At 41.9% G+C, this 18,600-nt stretch overlaps 1 protein-coding gene across 1 annotated transcript in view; it reads right to left on the bottom strand.

Annotated features, from left to right (window-relative positions):
- Window positions 955–18,600, bottom strand: part of CRADD (CASP2 and RIPK1 domain containing adaptor with death domain) — a 192,671-nt gene continuing 175,025 nt past the window's right edge. The window contains exon 3 of the mRNA XM_005679822.3: window positions 955–3,341. Coding sequence (XP_005679879.1) covers window positions 3,040–3,341 — 302 coding nt within the window. The 3' untranslated portion in view covers window positions 955–3,039. The remainder of the gene's footprint in view (window positions 3,342–18,600) is intronic.

The raw sequence follows: 18,600 nt of genomic DNA, 5'->3' as shown, positions 1-18,600 counted from the left end.
AAAGAAGCCGGTTATGAAACAGCATGTATGACACAATCCTGTTTTTATTACAGAAAGAATATGCAGGCATGGCAAAGGGACTGGAGGACAGAGACCAAAACTGGGCTGTAACAGGGCTTATCTTTGGAAGATGGGAATAGACGCTTATTGTTTTCTTTTTGCTCACTGGTAATTTTTCACTGCTACAAAAAAAAAAAAAATAGATGTTCTGTTTATATACGGAGAAAATTTCATAGAAGTTAGTTTCTAAAAAGTTAGGGGGCATGCTCATCCATGTGTGTCTGTGCCCACATGCACGTATACCCCAACCAAAGTGGAGTAAGACTTTTAATCTTTATTTTTTGGCAGCAGCTACAGATCCTCTGCCACATCATTGTACTCACTCAAAATTTTATTGGGGGGTAGGCATTCGCTGGGATCACAGAATCTTCTGTACAAAAACACACGGATGTGCCTTGCAGGTGCATCCCCTATCAGGTCCTCTTGGGTGGTAGGCAGACGTGATGTAGACCACTCTTCTCAGCAGGAGGTAAAAACCAGGCAGTAAGCTGATACTCGTTTCTTCCATTCTGCAAGTCTTTTGCAAGAACATGAGCAGGCCTAAAGGGTTGCAGTTGGTTTTTGGTGGTAGGGACACTCTGCTCCTTAAGAGCGACAAATCAGAGCTGCCTACTAACCTGGCAGCCCATCATGGACCACTTCATAACGAGCTGCCCTTCACTGGTGACAGAGCACACAGGCGTCTGTGTGTGACAGACGCCCGATCAATGGCGGGGAGGCCCCAGCTAGTCATCAGCGCATGCCCAGCCACTTCAGTCGTGTCCGACTCTTTGCGACATTATGGACTGTTTTCGCCAGGCTCCTCTGTCCATGGGATTTCCCAGGCAAGAATACTGGAGTGCGTTACCATGTTCCCCTCCAGGGGATCTTCCCGACCCAGAGATCAAACCCACATCTCTCCTGTTTCCTGCACTGGCAAGTGAGTTCTTTGCCACTAGCACCACCTGGGAAGCCCCTAGTCATTAGATCCACTAATAAAATGTCATCTAACTGAGTGCAGTCCAGCCCAGCTATACTCACTCATCCATAAATGTGGTGAGAACAAAAGCTGAAATAACTCTCTGTTAGCAAATCTGGGGGGACGAACAGCAACGCAAGTCCAGAGTTCAAAGTGACAAGCAGTTATTGAAGATACTGTGGAAGTACAGTCACTCAGTGCAGTGATGAGGCCAAAAGTGTAAGGATTTTACAAGATCATGAATTAATGACTGGACTACAGGATGGAAAATTAGAGGTGATAAGACCAGTGAGCCAAACTGCCAAACTGCTGGACTGTTAAATAACTGATCCTTTTTAGGAAAGAGAATATGGTTACCAGGCACCTGACAGAATGTAATTAACACACCACTGTCATCGTCTTGAAGACCTACCTTCTGTCAAGCCTCACTACTCCATATGCTTCCCCTCAGAATATTTTTCCCTTTGAAGAATTTAGTTAGGTTGGTATTGGGAAATAGATTCTCCAATTATTCCAAAGGATGGATCACAAATGGGAATGTTCACCTGTTACTGCTTAAAATAAATTATTATTACTTATTTATTTGGCTATCCTGGGCCTTAGTTGTGGCATGAGGATCCCTCGGTATTTACCTGCAGCATGTAAACTTCTAGTTGCAGAATGTGGAATCTAGTTTCCTGACCAGGGATCGAACCTGGGCAGCCTGCATTGAGAGCCAAAGTCTTAGCCACTGGACCACCAGGGAAGTCTGCACTCTCTTTATTGGACTCATAATAGCATTAATAAAAGCAGATCACCTTTTAAAGCTTAACCAGAAACATGGTAACAGCACTTCCTCCTACAGAACCCTCAGCTTTAGCCACTGTTCCCCTTGACCTGGGAACTGTATCCATGTTTAGCCACGGCAGAGAATTAACAGCTACCATTTCCCAAGAGCTGACGACGGGCCAGGCACTGGATGAGCCCATGGCAGACGTTATTCTTCCACTTGTTACAAATATCTCGGAGGTGAGGACCGTCATTGCCTCACTCTACAAATGAGGAAACTGAGGCTTAGAGAAGTGAAATAACTTGTCCGGGGAGACGCTGCTAGTAAATCACTCCATCTTGCTACGGGATGGAGCTCACCTCTTGCTCAACTACTTCACAGGCTTTTTGTGAGATCCAAGTGAGATCCTATGTACTAAAGGCCTTGAAAACAGTAGAGCATTTGACAAATAGCATGTGTTATTTTAAAAAGTCAGAAGACTAGGTCATAGATAGACCTTAGGAGCACAACGCGTCAATCATCACAGCTTCAGGAGAAAGACCACACTGTCCCCCAACCTCCAGTTCTTTAAATAAAGGGCACGGGATTTTCTTAAGCAAATCTTTTAAAGATAAAGGGCTCAGGTATGCATGCTGGTATTTGAACTGGTCTTTGCAGGGAGCTTTAGTGTCTTAACTTCAATGCAGACACCCTGCCTGAGCTATTCATCCTGACTAGAGCAAGTAACTATTCCACTGTTACTATCAATTCCGTTCCAAAGACACAACTACCGTAATTTTATACCCTAAATCTAGGCAATACAAGAATGAAAGGGGGGGAAAAAAAGCAATACTTTCTCATGAAAGGGCTACATTATATACAGCAATTTTTTTTTATTATTGTCATCATTAATAATTAAATCCACTGTAGAGTTCCCAGGCAACATAAAAGTGGGTGATTTATACACAGAATACCTGTATTTTTTTTTTTAACGAGTAGGACTCACCAGTCTATTAAAAGGCAACCACACAATTAAAACCTGCACAATTCAAAAAATGCAGTATTTGAGCAATTAGAAAGTCAACTGTCAATTCATTCCGGCAACCCTCCTGAGTAATCCCGCTTGTCAACTAACGTCAAGTGCAAATTCCACTATTTCCTCTCATCTAAAAATCACCATGACAAAGAAACAACCCCACCCCCAAATCTACCTGCCCTGGTGAGAGTCTCCATTCAGCCATGTGACTAGCCCCAAGCATGGACGAGGGCCCAGTCATTCCAACATGTGCTGGAGCACCGAGGGGTCCACGTCCACTGCCTGGAGGCCCCTGTGCAGGCTCTGGAAGGTGGCCTCCTTCCCGAAGTGCTGCCTCCAGCGCACGAAGGCCTCCACCACCTGGGACTGCACGTTGTGGGGATGGTTGGCCTTACAGCGGTAGATGTCTGTCTGGGATAGCCCCAGAGATAGCACCACAGGCTCCCACTCGGGGCCCAGCCTCAGGGCCAGCTGGTTGATCTGCCGGTCGGACGGGGAGCTGTGCAGCATGTGCGGGGGGATTCCAGCCATCCGGTCATCTGGGGGAGGAGAAAGACACCATGGTGAAGAGAGGGAGGCAACATATTAGACAGTGAAAAAAGTGTTAGATGCTCAATTGTGTCTGACTCTATGTGACCCCATGGACTAGAGCCCGCCAGGCTCCTCTGTCCACGGGTTTCTCCAGGCAAGAACACTGGAGTGGGTAACCATTCCCTTCTCCAGGGGATCTTCCCAGCCCAGGGATTGAACCCAGGTCTTCTGCACTGCAGGCAGATTCTTTACTGTCTGAGCCACCAGGGAAGCCCAAACACATCAGACGGGCAGGGGCAGGCAGAAATGGTGACACACATCCCAAGAGTCAGGAGCCAACTTTTAGTCTTCACAGGGGCTGCTCAGCAAAAAGCCATATGTAGGGGCTTAAGAAGCACTTAGCACCTAGGGATAGGTTTATTACAGAAAATGTGAAAACAAGAAAATAAAAATAACGTGAAATCCCATCAGAGAAACACCCATTCAGAATACTTCGATCTATTTCTTTTCAGTCTTTTAAAAAAAATTTTTATTTTTACTTTATTTTCAGTCTTTTATGCATAAAACATACATTTAGGATTACACTGCGGGTACTGCTCAGATATTAAAGAATCTGCCTGCAATAGAGCAGACCCAGGTTCAATCCCTGGGTCAGGAAGATCCCCTGGAGAAGGGAATGGCAACCCACTCCAGTATTATTGCCAGGAGAACTCCATGGACAGAGGAGACCGGCAGGCTATGGTCCATGGGGTTACAAAGAGTTGGACACGACTGAGCAACTAACACACACGATACCTTGTAACACGCATTTTTCACTTTCATCTCCTTTACTAGGGAGGCCAAGCTGAAGCTTCTGGGGGCACCTAAGGATGCCTTTGTGGCCCTCCTCCCTCTGGAACTGGCCTGTGGTGTTGCGTCCTGTAGGAATGGCCAGTGCTAGAGGGTAATTTGCCAGAGGGTAACGGGCTGTACAGAACAGTTAGTCTCTCCTGACCAACTTGAACACCTCCGAGAAAAGTGACAGTTGCTACAGAAGCATGAGCTAAGAAAGGCCCAAAGCAGGAAATAAAAGGCCATGAGGGAGCAGCACAGATCACGGGAGAATGACCACCTGGCTGAGCTCAGAAGAGAGCAAGCATGTGCTGCCGACGGCAATGGCAGAACCTGACACTGCAGCTCCTAAACGGGAGCCCTGTCTCCCCAAGCCAGTCTGCTGAGGAAGTCTAACACCAGGTGAGTGGCTACAGATGTGCTGAAAGGTGCCACTAGTTATACTGAAGGCCTTCCAGAAGAAGGAGATTAAAAGCTAAGTCCTGAGGAGAAGGAGCCCAGTGAAGAGAAAGGAAAGGAGGGTACTCTATGTGATGGGTAAGGCATACGCAAAGGCCCCGAGGCAATGGAACGTGGCAGGTGAAAGGCAGTCACTGTAGCAAAGGGCAGAGGTTGAGACACACTCCCAACATCCAAAAGGATGGTGCCAGTTATGGGTTAGAACAGGACTGAAAGCTCAGATTTCCATATGATAGCACCTTGAACTACACTTTCTATCACCAGCATTCCAGGAATTCAGGTCAAATCCCACTTCACACTCACAGCTCACTGTTTTGATTTATGAATTCAATGAGAAGGCAAGAGGCATCCTGTTAGAATAATTGATATCTTCCACAGAATGTACCTTTGGTCTCTAGGCAGTTGCCAAAAGCTTAGGCACAAGTTGCAAAAATATTGTCAAGGACTCTTTCTGGTATCTGTCAAGACTGCTTTTTTTTTTTTTTTAATGACTAAGAAGCAAATTAGAATAACATACTACTGAGCAATATCTTAACACTGGCACTTTTATGGCTTTTATAAAAATATGGGCTCATTTTAAAACTCAAACATACAAAAAAATACAAAGAAGAAAACAAAATTTGCACTACCCTACCATCTTATTGACAGTTCGTGAACATCATTCCAGACATCTCTTTATGTGTGTATACTATGAGAAGGAGAATATAACAGTCTTTTCCAATAAGAGTTACTTCATTTTGCTTGAATATAACAAGGAAAACCAGCAGAGGTGGAACTAAATGACTTTTGTATTTACAATTAAATGTTTAAAAAAAAAACAAATAACAAAAAACACAAATACACAAAATATTTAATGCTGAGAAAAAACTAATAAAAATTTAACAGGTAAACAACATGTTTCCACATTAATGCTGTATAATGAACATTTATATTCTCTCTCTTTCTCATACCTCTTGGTTTTTGCTGCTTCTATAATTTTTATTTTGTTGGATGCACAACATGTACATGCTTCTGTAAGAATAATTTTCCCCCACTGATTAGTCTTAAAACTACATTATAATGGGTTGAATGTTCACTATTGTTTTTTATTGTTGTTACTGTTTTTTTAACACAGCTTTTCTGCTCTTGAGTCTGTTATTTTGATTTGAATCTCATTTGGTCAGTCTCTTCTTCACAAAGTGGTTTTTTTTCCAAGAAAGGTTCATGGTTACGATATCCCTTGAGTTCTTTCAGATCAAGACTATCTGCTGAGTGCCTTCACTGTTGAACAAGAACAATATTTATAAAAACAATGTCATCTGATATTTTAAATTATGAATATAATTTTGTATTGTTTAAATAATTTTATTTCTCTTACAGTTGTATAACTTGCTCATATTTTACGGTAGAGAATGCTGGTATGGAGAATTCTGATACTAACTTCATCATCCCCTTTTTGGTATAACCTGCTCTTTCTCTCTGGAGTTTGCAACACTGGAACTTTAGACCAGAGTTTATCTTGGTCACTCTGTATGTGGCATGGCCTTCTGACCAAAGATTTAGTTCGTCCTTCTTTTCAAAAATATCTTTCTGAGTTGTATCTTTGCATTATTTTTTTATATTCCTTATGCTGGGTGGTTTTGCCTACCTTCCAAAGCTATCATTTTCTCTTATCATTCCAACTCCCTTCCAGTGATCACCTCATGCCTTTCCACTACACCATTCATTTGACCACCACTAAGAACGGAGAGTCGGACTGTGAAGAAGGCTGAGCGCCGAAGAATTGATGCTTTTGAACTGTGGTGTTGGAGAAGACTCTTGAGAGTCCCTTAGACTGCAAGGAGATCCAACCAGTCCATTCTGAAGGAGATCAGCCCTGGGATTTCTTTGGAAGGAATGACACTGAAGCTGAAACTCCAGTACTTTGGCCACCTCATGTGAAGAGTTGACTCATTGGAAAAGACTCTGATGCTGGGAGGGATTGGGGGCAGGAGGAGAAGGGGACGACCGAGGATGAGATGGCTGGATGGCATCACGGACTCGATGGATGTGAGTCTGAGTGAACTCCAGGAGTTGGTGATGGACAGGGAGGCCTGGTGTGCTGCGATTCGTGGGGTCGCAAAGAGTCGGACATGACTGAACTGAACTGAACTGAACTGAAGGGGCTATTCTGTATTTTTTCCTTTTGGTTCAAATCTTGTATTATATTTCTATTGCCAATTATTCTTGGCCCTTCAATCTTTAAAAATCCCTTTCCACTGCACACCCATTAGGATGGCTTCTATCAGAAAAAAAAAAAAAGTGCTGGTGAGGACGTGTGAAAACTGGAACCCTTCTGTGTTCTTGGTGGAAATGTAAAATGGTGCAGCTGCTATGGAAAACAGTTCCTCAAAAAATTAAACATGGAACTATGATCCAGCAACTCTAATTCTGGCTTATATACCCAAAAGAAATGAAAGCAGTGATTTAAAGAGATATTTGTACATCCATCTTCATAGCAGCACTGTTCATAACAGCCAGAAAGTGGAAGCCACTCAGGTATCTATCGAGGGGTAAACAGATAAATAAAAAAGTGTCATATTACACATCAGAATATTATTCAACCTGAAAAAGGAAAAAAAAAAAAGTCTGGCTCATGCTGCAAAATGGATGATTCTTAAGGACATTATCCTAGCTGGAATAAATCAGTCACAAAAGAGACAACTACACCATGATTTCACTCACATGAGGTACTTAGAATAGTCAAATTTGGTGGGACAGAAAGAATGATGGTTGCCAGGGTCCTGGGAGGGGCGAATGAGGAGCTGCTATTTAATGGGGACAGAGTTTCTGAGTTGCAAGAAGAAAAGAGGTCTGGAGGTTTGTTGCATAACAACATGGATGTACTTAACCACTGAACTGCACACTTGAAAATGGAAAAGATAGCAAGTTGTATATTCTACATTTAAAAAAAAAACATGAAAAGAATCTTGTTTAATCATAACACTGAATTTTTATTTCTACCGAATTGACACTGAGCTCTTCTATAGCATGAAATGGTTGTGAGATTGAGTTTCCTTGGACTCGGTTTTCTCCCAGACCAGATTGGTTGCACATTTATTTTTCGCAAGTCGTGTTCCTATCTTTCATTCCTCTCTTGTAGGCAGCATTTTCACAACACTTAGACTCATCTTGTTCATACCTGATGTGGGTATCTCTGCTCAGAACTTCTGTGTGGTCTCCTACAGTAAGTTGATGTATCCTTGACAGCCTGTTCACTCACAGGGGGTTACACTCTGAGATTGCCTCTGCCATGAAGGAGGGGTAGGACCCACAGGGCCAGCTTTTGCTGGAGGTGCTATGCACTGATTTTTGTTTGTTTGGTTTTCTTTTTTGTTTAATTAATTTAATTGGAGGCTAATTACTCTACAATATTGTGGTGGGTTTTGCCATACACGGACATGAATCAGCCACGGGTGTACGTGTGTCCCCCATCCTGAACCTCCCCTCCCACCTCCCTCCTCTTCTCATCCCTCTGGGTTGTCCCAGTGCACCGGCTTTGAGTGCCCCGTTTCATGCATGGAACCTGGACTGGGGATCTATTTCACATCTGATCATATACATGTTTCAACATATTCTCTCAAATCATCCCACCCTCGCCTTCTCCCACAGAGTACAAAAGACTGTTCTTTATATCTGCGTCTCTTTTGCTGTCTCGCATATAGGGTCATCGTTACCATCTTTCTAAATTCCATATATGTGCATTAACATACTGTACTGGTGTTTTCCTTTCTGACTTCACTTTGTATAATAGGCTCCGGTTTCATCCACCTCATTAGAACCAATTCAAATGTGCTCTTTTTGATAGCTGAGCAATATTCCACTGTGTGTATGTACCAGCACTTTCTCTTGGCTACGGTGGGTCTTTGTTGCTGTGCGTCGGCTCTCTCCCGCTGCAGTGACCGGGGCTGCTCTCTAGTGTGGTGCACGGGCCTCTCATTGCAGTGACTTCTCTTGCGTGGGGGTCAAGGGCTCTCGGATGCGTGGGCCCACTAGTGGCAGTGCACGGGCTTGCCTGCGCCAGGGCATGTGGGATCTTCCCAGACCAGGGAGCGAACCAGTGTCCCCCTGAAATGCAAGGTGCATTCTTAACCACTGTCCCACCAGGGGAGGCCTGCTCTCTCTTTTGAAAGCCAGTTAAATGTCTCATACCAGAGCCTGCTCTGCTGAGGTGCATTCACTTCTGTGATCTCCTTCCGGTAACTGGGGCAAGAGCTTGCTTTGAGTTGCCTTCCTGCCTCTGAAGAGGGTGTTGCCTGACATCACTGAGGCTGCCCACCCTCCTCAGACAGCTTCTTTCCAACTGACCTGTATGACTGGGAACCCTCAGGCTACCGGGCCCTCACCTTCCTTTCCCAGCATCGCTCCTGAGGGGTCAGGATGGGAGGTTTCCTTCTTTGCCTGTCACTTCCCAAAGTGCTCGGCATAAAGCTGTGCTCGGCTTTCTTGTTTGCTGGGCTCTGCTTTTATTCTGAACTTCTTTTCGGGGCAGTTCAATGGGTGCTGGGTGGGAACATGTGTGATTCTGCTGCACTCGTCATCATTCTGACTCCTGGCCAGCTGTTCATGCAACATATGCTCCGAGCCAAGGATGTGGAAGTGAGGGCAGTATGTGCTCTGCTCCTCTACACTCTCAGGGTCACATATCCCTTGTGAATACTGCCACATAACTGGGAGATGGCCAGCAGCCTGCAGACACAGACTTGAGCACAGATAACTGGCACACACGCACGACCCAGCCAAGAGCAAATCAAGCCCTTCCAAGGAGATCTCACACACACACACACACACACAGTAACAGCTGTTTGGGTCGTCTGACCTCTGTTTGGAAAAGTATCCTCATGAAGCCCTTCCAGCTCATGAATTCTGCTGAATATGAGGTTAATTAAAAATGAGAGCCCTAAGGCGGCAGTGTCAACTCCCAAGGACATACTACATCAAATCAGGTCAAGCTAGAAATTAATCCACTGTGACCATCTGGCCACTGTTCCGCGATGCTTGATGTGCACACCACTGGTGGTGGGCAAGATGATGCCAGGGGGTACACAGGGGAACATTCTGTATTAGAACAGCCATGTGTCTGTCTTAACATGGTTAGAAAAGTACAAATAGTATTTCAAACCCATGATTGCAAGGATTAAGGTAACTAAATTAAAAAGCAGACGTAGAATGACCAAAAAGTAAACAGACCAAAAAAAACCCCCAAAACCCACATAAGTTTAAAAAATAAAAAGTAGATTTAAATAACAGCATTAAATTAGCAATACAGGCGATACAAAAATAAGGCAGGAATTGTACGAGTAGAACAGAAATGACTGAAGCTTGGGAAGTCCAGTGTTTCTCAACAAGTGAGCTACTGGCATCTCAGGCAGGACAATCCATCCTGCGGGGCTGTCCCCAGTGCAAAGCAGGGTCTGGCGCACCCCTGGCCTACACCTACTAAGTGTCAGTAACACCCCCACCCCAGCCCGAGCACACATGTCCACGTGCCCTGGAGCGAGGCAGTACTACCCCTGGTTAAGAACCACCAGATACTAGGGACAGAAGAATGTCCATCCTTTAAAAAAAAGAAAAAAATCCTAAGCAGGCAGCTAACTCCTTTTATACTAACAACTGTTCTCCCTTACATAGATCCTGTCTCTTTCATGCAATCCTTTAATCCCGTTCTTGCTGAAGTTAAAACTCACCTGTTTCAAAAGAAATATCATTTGTTGACAAACCCATCTACCAGGATGAAAATCCATCTGAAGGGATGAACACCTCCAGTACTCACCACCGCCATCTGCCCACCTACCCCTCACCTCCCCTCCACCCTCCAACTCTGTGGTGATGACATGAATGAGATGTACGTGGTGATTCCCCTTCTCTACAACTATCTCTTCTTCCCACACTTGTGGCTAATAGCTGCTCTGGGCTTAAATCTTAAACACTTCCACACAGCATTTTTGTTTCTTATATGACATCACTGTCTCTCAAGCTCGTTATGGGCAGAGACCATGTTTCCTACGTCCGTGTCTTTCCTTTACAAGCTTTAGCCCCTTGCTGAGCACAATATGGAACTTAACGTATACTTTTCCAGTAACTGACGACATTCTTAAAATCAAAAGGTTATCCAAGTCAAGTTTCTAACTCACCTTCTCTAATAGCTACGTGTTTCTGACTTGTTACAGAAAACAGTCACCACCTCCAAACCTCTGTGCAGACAGCACTCTCTGCTCTACCCCGGCTAAAGTCCACAGGCCCAGTGTCCTGCCCGGTTGACCTCTGCTTTGTACCCTGCATATATGTGGCCACCTTAACAGTGACCTGAGAAGAGGACCTACACAGAGTTCAAAAGCACAGTTCAAAGGCTGAAGGCCGCGGAGTAAGGGAGAGGCGTGGCAGACATGGAAATGGCTGCTGGAAGAGTCAGACGAAGCCGCAGCCCGGGGTCTAGAATTACTGCAAAGGATATAACTACAGAACTCCCTTTTAAACCTGTTATTTGGAGGTACAACTGGCGGTTTTGTAAGCACATATGAGTGCTTTATAAAGTGACTCAGTTGCAAATGGGGTAGTACTTTGAAAAACCATACACATTTCTTTGGAGAGCTGGTGATACATACCACACTCCTTAACTCACTGATGGAAGTGCCATATGCTTCAGGTTTGCTGGACCGGGAAAAAAAAAAAAGTTGAGCTAAAAGACTGTGCCCTTCTAGTATAGCCACTTTTTAGGAGAAAAGGCTAAAAACCCTGCCTCAAGGACATATAAGGCCTCTGCTCAGGTCAAATCTACTAATGTTCCATGGACCAAAGCAAGACATGTTGGCCAAGAGCAAAGCCAACAGGAAAGGAATTAAATCATCTCATGGGGTGAGAGGAATTTGAAAATTGCTGAGCAACGATCTATAAACACTTACAAGTATATTAATAAATTCTTAAAATGTAGATGAGGTGATATATTACTAGGAATACATAAAACACCAAAGCTGGTATAGAACAAAATAGAAAACTTGAATAAACCAAAGTTTCCAACACACCGAAGTGGTAATCAAAAGAGCCCTGGGCTCCAGTGGTTTTATACATTGGTTGTATCAAACATTCATGGAACATTTCATTTCCTATCTCATGTAAGTTGTTCCAGAAAATACAAAAAGAATGAAAACTATGTAGTCCATTTTATGAGACTCCTGTACTTTTTATCCCAAGCAATGAGGAGAAAAAAGAAAAATCAGAGGCTCACTTCAGTTATAATTTTAGATGTGAAAATCCTAAATAGTAACTATTTGAGTTTTTTAAAATATATTTTAAAACAGGGGTGCCTGGTGACTCAGTGGTGAAGAATACGCCAGCCAATGCAGGAAACACAGGTTGGATCCCTCAGTCCAGGAGGATCCCACGTGCTGCGGAGCAGCTGGGCCTGTGCGCCACAGCTACTGAGCCCACGTGCTGCACGTGCTGAAGTCTGCAAGCCCTAGCGCCCATGGTTCACAACAAGAGGGGCCACTGCAGTGAGAGGCCTACACCCTGCACCTGGAGGGTGGCCCTCACTCACCACAACGAGAACAGAGCCTGCGTAGCAACGCAGACCCAGCACAGCCAGGAATAAAACAAGTAAATAAATAAAAATTAAAAGAGTTATGGAAGAGAAGCTTTTTTAACAGGTTTAACAAATATTTAAAAGAATATATTGTAAACAAGTAGAATTTATCTCAGGATTATAATAATCTCAATATCATAAAATTTACCAATTAATTCAACATATCAACAACCAAAAGAGAAAATTCATTATTTTAATAGGTAGAAAAAAAGAGATTTGATGAAATTTGATACTTATTTATCATTTAATTTATTTTCTTCAAAAACTAGAAATATGAGCAGTCTTTAAAACTTAATAAAATTATAAAAACCTTCAATAAGCATTTGATTTAATGAACTTTAAAATGTATCCCCTCTAAGAATGGGAAGAAATATGCCCACTAGAACTACTATATTACTATTGAATACAGTAGTAGACAGTCCTGTCCAATGCTATAAATAAAGACAAAGAAATTATGTATTAGCACTTGAAGGGAAGCATTTTCAGACTATATGACCTAATAAGTAGAAAAAGGCCTGTATCAATAGACAATTCATTAGAATAAGAGGGTTGGGCAAAATTGTCAGATACAAGATCAACTCAAAACAAAAATCAACAAAACAGCATTTCTACATTATAGCAATAATCAAATACAAAAGAAAATAAGCATGAAAACTACAAAGAATCTAGAATTAAATTAGCAAAGATCACATAAGACCTCTGTGGGGAAATTTTTAAGCCTTTATTAAAAGATGTAAAGCAAGATTTGAATAAATGGAGAGTTATTTTTGTGATGGCTGGGAAGACACTATTACGACATAAAGATGAGAATGCTTATAATGACAATTAAAATTTCATAATGGGGAATTTCTCCAAACTGGGGAAAACTACCTAATTCTACATAAAAAGAAACTGGACTTTTATATCACACCATAAACAGTGACAGAGTCCATGTGGATAAAAGGCCCAAACATAAAAGGCAGAAGTATACACTTAATGGAAAATAACATTGGAGTATCTTTATGACCTGTGGTGGAAACGGGTCTTTTTTTTGAGTTTAAAGAAAAAAATGTATTATTTTTTAAAAATTGAAGTGCAGTTAATTTACAGTGTTGTGTTAATTCAGGTGTACAGCACAGTGCTTCAGTTTTGTATGTGTGTGTATGGATTCTTTTTCAGATTCTCTTCCCTTATAGGTTATTACAAAACATTGAGTATAGTTTCTTGTGCTATACAATAGGTCCTTGTGGATTCTCTAGTTAATATAGTGTAGTGTATAGTGGAGAAGGCAATGGCAACCCACTCCAGTGTTCTTGCCTGGAGAATCCCAGGGATGGGGGAGCCTGGTGGGCTGCTGTCCATGGGTTTGCAGAGTCGGACACGACTGAAGTGACTTAGCAGCGACTTAGCAGTGTGTATATGCTAATCCCAAGCTCCTAATTTATCCCTCTCCCACACTGGAAGTGACTTTTTAAGTGAATACCCCAAAGATGATCAGATGAACCTTTTACATCAAAGGAGATTATGATTCAAGTTGACAGAGCAGAATCAGAAAAGACATCTATTAATGTCTAAAAGCAAAGGGGACATAATTTCTGGATTTATAAGGTACTCCTGAAACCATAGGAAAAAAGATAAGAACCTCCAAAAGTAAAAGGACAAAGAAATGGCCGGGTGATTCGAATTAGAGGAAATGCAAAAGCAAATATATAAAGAGATGCTCAAATGCAGAAATTTAAGAAATAACAAAATAGCAATGATAAATTACTTGATGTGCATAGAAACGTAGACAATACAAATTTTGACTGGGATGAAATTTTATCCACTGCTGATAAGAATGAAGACTGGGTAGCCACTCCATCAATACAAACAAGTCAGCCATGTGAATAAAACAGAATGCAGTACATAACCTTGTTCCACAGCGTATGTACCCAACAAAAATTCTGAAAAAGATCGATAAGGGATGTGTACAAGGCTGTTTGCACAAGGATAAATCATTTGTGTTAGCAAACATATATACATAAGCCTTGGAACCCAGCAATCCTGTTTTGGGGCCTATATATCTCAGAAGAATTCCCATTCAGATCCATGAGGGGCTGGGTATGAGGTGGTTGATATCAAGTAACACTGGGAAGAAAGGAGCTGGAATCAACGTAAGAGCTCATTACGAGGGAAATGATAGATAAATATGAAGGAGCACACAGAGAATACTGTGCAGCCAGAAAGGGTGAACTAAAGCCAGTGTTAAAAGGGTGATCTCTACAACAATGTGAATTCTAATATCCATGCCTAAAACAGCGCCATTTATAGAAAACATACATGAATAAAACAATGTGTAAGACAGAATAGTTAGTTACGGAAGGGAAGGAAATGTGGGGAGGCTGCCAGGCTGACAGAACTACATGGTAGGCCACCTCCCAGGGCCTACATGTTAATCTGGGTCCCTGCGGGCAGTGGTCCTGCAGAGAAATCCCTCTGGGTCAGGGACTGGCTGCCTGGAAATGAAAGAAAAGCACCTTGGAAAGAAAAGTGATTAGAGCCACTTGTTCTGGTAGATAATCGTAGAGAACAATCAGGTGCCCAGAGAGGTGCAGAAATATTAATAAACTGGTCTAAAACTGATTTCCAGCTAGATGAAGGTTCTACAGCAAAATGCAAGTAAGTCATACCTATTTGTCATGGAAAACTTGATTTGACCATCGAGTCTGTGGAAGGTCAACGACAAGACTCTTAGCAATAATTGAGTTCTCACTGAGTTAAAAGAAGGGAGGCAGGGTGGACAGAGCTCTGGGCTAAGAATGAGCAGGCCTGGCTACTATCTAAATTCAAATCTGCCACCAACTTGCCATAAAACTGACTATATCATTTAGCCTGTCTTGTTTTCTCATTTGCTAAAAGGCAAAACCAGATGATTTCCAAGGTCTTATGTAGATATGACATATTACACTATCTTTTTAAAAAGCAGTTTTATTTCCTGCAGGTCTCATCCTTTTCCCCTACTTGTCTTCTGAAAGAGAACCAAGATTTTGGGGGTTTTAGTGATGTTTTATGGCTTGTTCCTGCTTTTAAAATATTGCTCATGGAAACACATTTCTATTGTAAAAAAAAAAGGGGGGGGGGAGAAAAAGTTAATTGAACATTGGTATAGTAAATTTTTTCAAAACAGTATTAAAAACTTTAAAAGTTCATGTTACAACTAGCTGAGCCACACATTTGTCTCATATCCTTGCACAGACCTGACCCAACTCCATTAATTTACCATTCATCCTGCTCTCTGAACACACCAGGCTGCCTGGAACCTTAGGGTCCTGAGCAGCGAGCTCCCTCTTCCTGGAGCACTCTTCCTCTGACTCCCTCCATCAAATGTGACTTCTCGATGGAACCCTGCCTGACTGCCCGATTCTCAGTTACAACTCCCATTCCACTCTGTGATTCCCCCTTATCCACGTATCACCTTCAAACATACCATGTATTTTAAGGATGTGCTATATTTGCTGTTGCTGACTCTCCCTACTCCACACACAAATCCCATCCCTGCTATAGTGTAAGCTCCTCACAGGAAGGGAAATTTTGTCTGTTTTGTTCGGTGATGTTCAATGTTGTATCCTAGGCACCAAGAACAGAACATAGTAGCTACTCACTACCTAAATGAACACTGTTGGATAAATGAACAAATTGAAAGGAATGATCCATCACAATTACAACATATTCATTTGGTTGTGTTTTCTATGGCTACAGTATTACTAAGAGGGCCTACTTTTAGTCACTTAGGACTTAAAAACTAAAGAAACTATTGTATCATCTGGGAGTGAACACAGATTTTTTTAAAGGCAGGGGCAACTTTATAACAGTAAGATATTGTCAAGGTTAAGGGTGTGCAGGTTCCCATTCTTTGTCTGAACTGGGCCACAATGGACTCTTCCCTCTACATTGATGTTTAATTTTAAGAGAGTCAGAACCACTGACAGACCCCAAGATGGCTTCTGGGTAAATACTCTGGTTCCAACCCACTAGTATCTAAGGAAATAAAAGGTAATGAAAAGAAGCCATTCCCTCCCCACACCCTGCAAAAAAAAAAAAAAAAAAAGGCAGAACCACACTCCAAAACCTCTCTGAAAGTTGCATCAAACTCTACTTTAAGAGAAAGACTGATATCCCCAAATCTGGAAGGGAAAAATGAGTTATGTGGGTTTTCTTCTCACTTTCTCTCCTTTGACTTCAGTAGACTGGGGATGGTAATTGCCACAGGGAAGGATGGGGAGATCAGAAACATGAACAACCACAACAGACTTGTTCTCGGAAGAAGTGATGAGACATTTCACAGGGTCTCAGGAGAGACGCTGCAGGGCCCACACAAGCAACTTAGATGAGTTCAGTCCTCTGCCCAACTCTTCTGCCGACGTGTGCCCTTAAGCCAAAGAAAGTGGACAGAGTAGGAAATATCCAGTCTTCAAGGGGCAACAGATAGAGGGTTACAGGAGTGCCAAGCAGAAACCACTCCAGTCCATTACAGCGCCAAAGGGTGAGCGTGGCTGCCCAGACATGGGCAAGATGGAATGAAACAGCACAGCAACGAACATTCTACCTAACAAGTGATTTTTTTAAAGGGGACATTATATTAAAAAAAAAAAAGATAAAAGTTCATGATCCTCAAGGAATAAGAGAAAGTAATTTGTCATAGACTAACTTAAAAGCATAATAGAAACGTGAATATAGTAAAAACAAGAACTTAGCAGTGAGACGATCAAATAACAAAATGAGATTTTAAAGGAAGCTTGTCATACTAAAATGATAAATTGATGACCAAACAGCATCACCTAGAAATTAATACATAAATTAGAACTACCAAAGAACAGCAGTGACATGACTCCAAATTATTCATATTCAGGAAAGGCTTGAAGTCAAGGCAAAATTTAAAGCAATTAGAGAAAAATGATAGATGCAGAGGACAGAAAAATACAGTCCATTAAAAGGTTGATGGGTATTCCTGAAGTAGAAAATCCACCCCAAAGTATTCAAAAATCTCACACAAGAAAATATCCCTAAAATGGATACACAATGGAATCTAATCTCTAAGTTGAAAGAGCAAACTCTGTTTTAAGGAAAAAAAAAAAAAAAAACTGACATAGAATAACCAACTATGAGACATATTCTGGCTAAGTTATTGAATTTCCAATTCCAAAATATAATTCTTCAAGGAGAAAGAAAAAGCAAGTTGTATACAAGGAGAAAGTCAAATTTCTTCACAGTGCTTTAAATGCAAAAGACAAAGCAAATTCACAAAAATGTTTAAGGGGGGTAAAGTGTAGTCTCTGAATATTATTCTTAGCCAAGATGATTTTCAAACAGAAAGATAATCAGTAGGTATTGTAGAACATAAAAACAACGTAAGAATTCACTTTCATTCTGAGCCCTCCTTTAAAAGTCTTGACGATTTATTCAGTGCAATGAATAAAATAAAAATATCAACAGTGGCATATGAAGGATGGGCAGATGGAAATGGTTTGCTTCAGATGCAAGCAATAAAGAAGGCATTGTTTATAGAGAAGTTAAAATTAGAAATAAAACCACTAAAAAAATCAGTCTGCTTTTCATATCACCATGTAACAACAACTTCAGCAATGCAAATGATAAAAATATTCCTCCTTTCTCGAGTGGAACGTTTTCCTACCAGACAGTCTGCTCTAAGCCCCTTGACTTGCTTCTTGAAAACAGTGATTTGAAAGCCACAGTAAAAAAGATCAGTACTGGATATTGAATTTATTTAAGTATAAAACTAATTTTAAACAACTGAACAGAACATAATGTTACATGTCTTGATTTTATGAAAACAGTAATATAACCAATCAAAATCAAGGCTAGATGATAGAATACTGTGGAATGTAAACACTAAATAGTCTGACTGCATGAAAATAACGATGTAATAAACCAAAATCTAGACGGAAGGAAGGAAAGAGAGTGAGAGCGCCTGTGAGCTCATTTATCATGGCAGGGAAATCCCTATGGTCTGAGATGGAGACAGCAGCAGACAGGACAGCCTGTGGTAGTAAATAAGCCCCGAATCTCATGACTTAACAGAACAAGAGTTCATGCCTCACTCACACACCATCCACCACGGCCTCACATGGCTCTTCAGGGCAGTGCCTCCCTGAGCTGGCACTGTGTTCCATATCCACACTGGCATTATGCCCCTCCACGTTCACAAATCACATAAATGTCCACGGTCACCAAGACGAGGAGCGAAGGGGTGAGAGACTGGAGATTTGGCAATTAAATACAACCATCAGTATGTAATGCAAGTCGTTTCTGCTCACACTGTGCAGCTAAAGCCAGTCACAAGATCATATGTAACTTGAAGGGAGTGAGGAAAATACAATTCTCCTGTACCCCAGAACAGG

This window comes from Capra hircus, chromosome 5 (genome assembly GCF_001704415.2).
Source record: "Capra hircus breed San Clemente chromosome 5, ASM170441v1, whole genome shotgun sequence".
NCBI classification, from domain to species: Eukaryota; Metazoa; Chordata; class Mammalia; order Artiodactyla; family Bovidae; genus Capra; species Capra hircus.
Note: the sequence above shows the minus strand (reverse complement) of the source record. Positions and strands in the feature narration are given on the sequence as shown.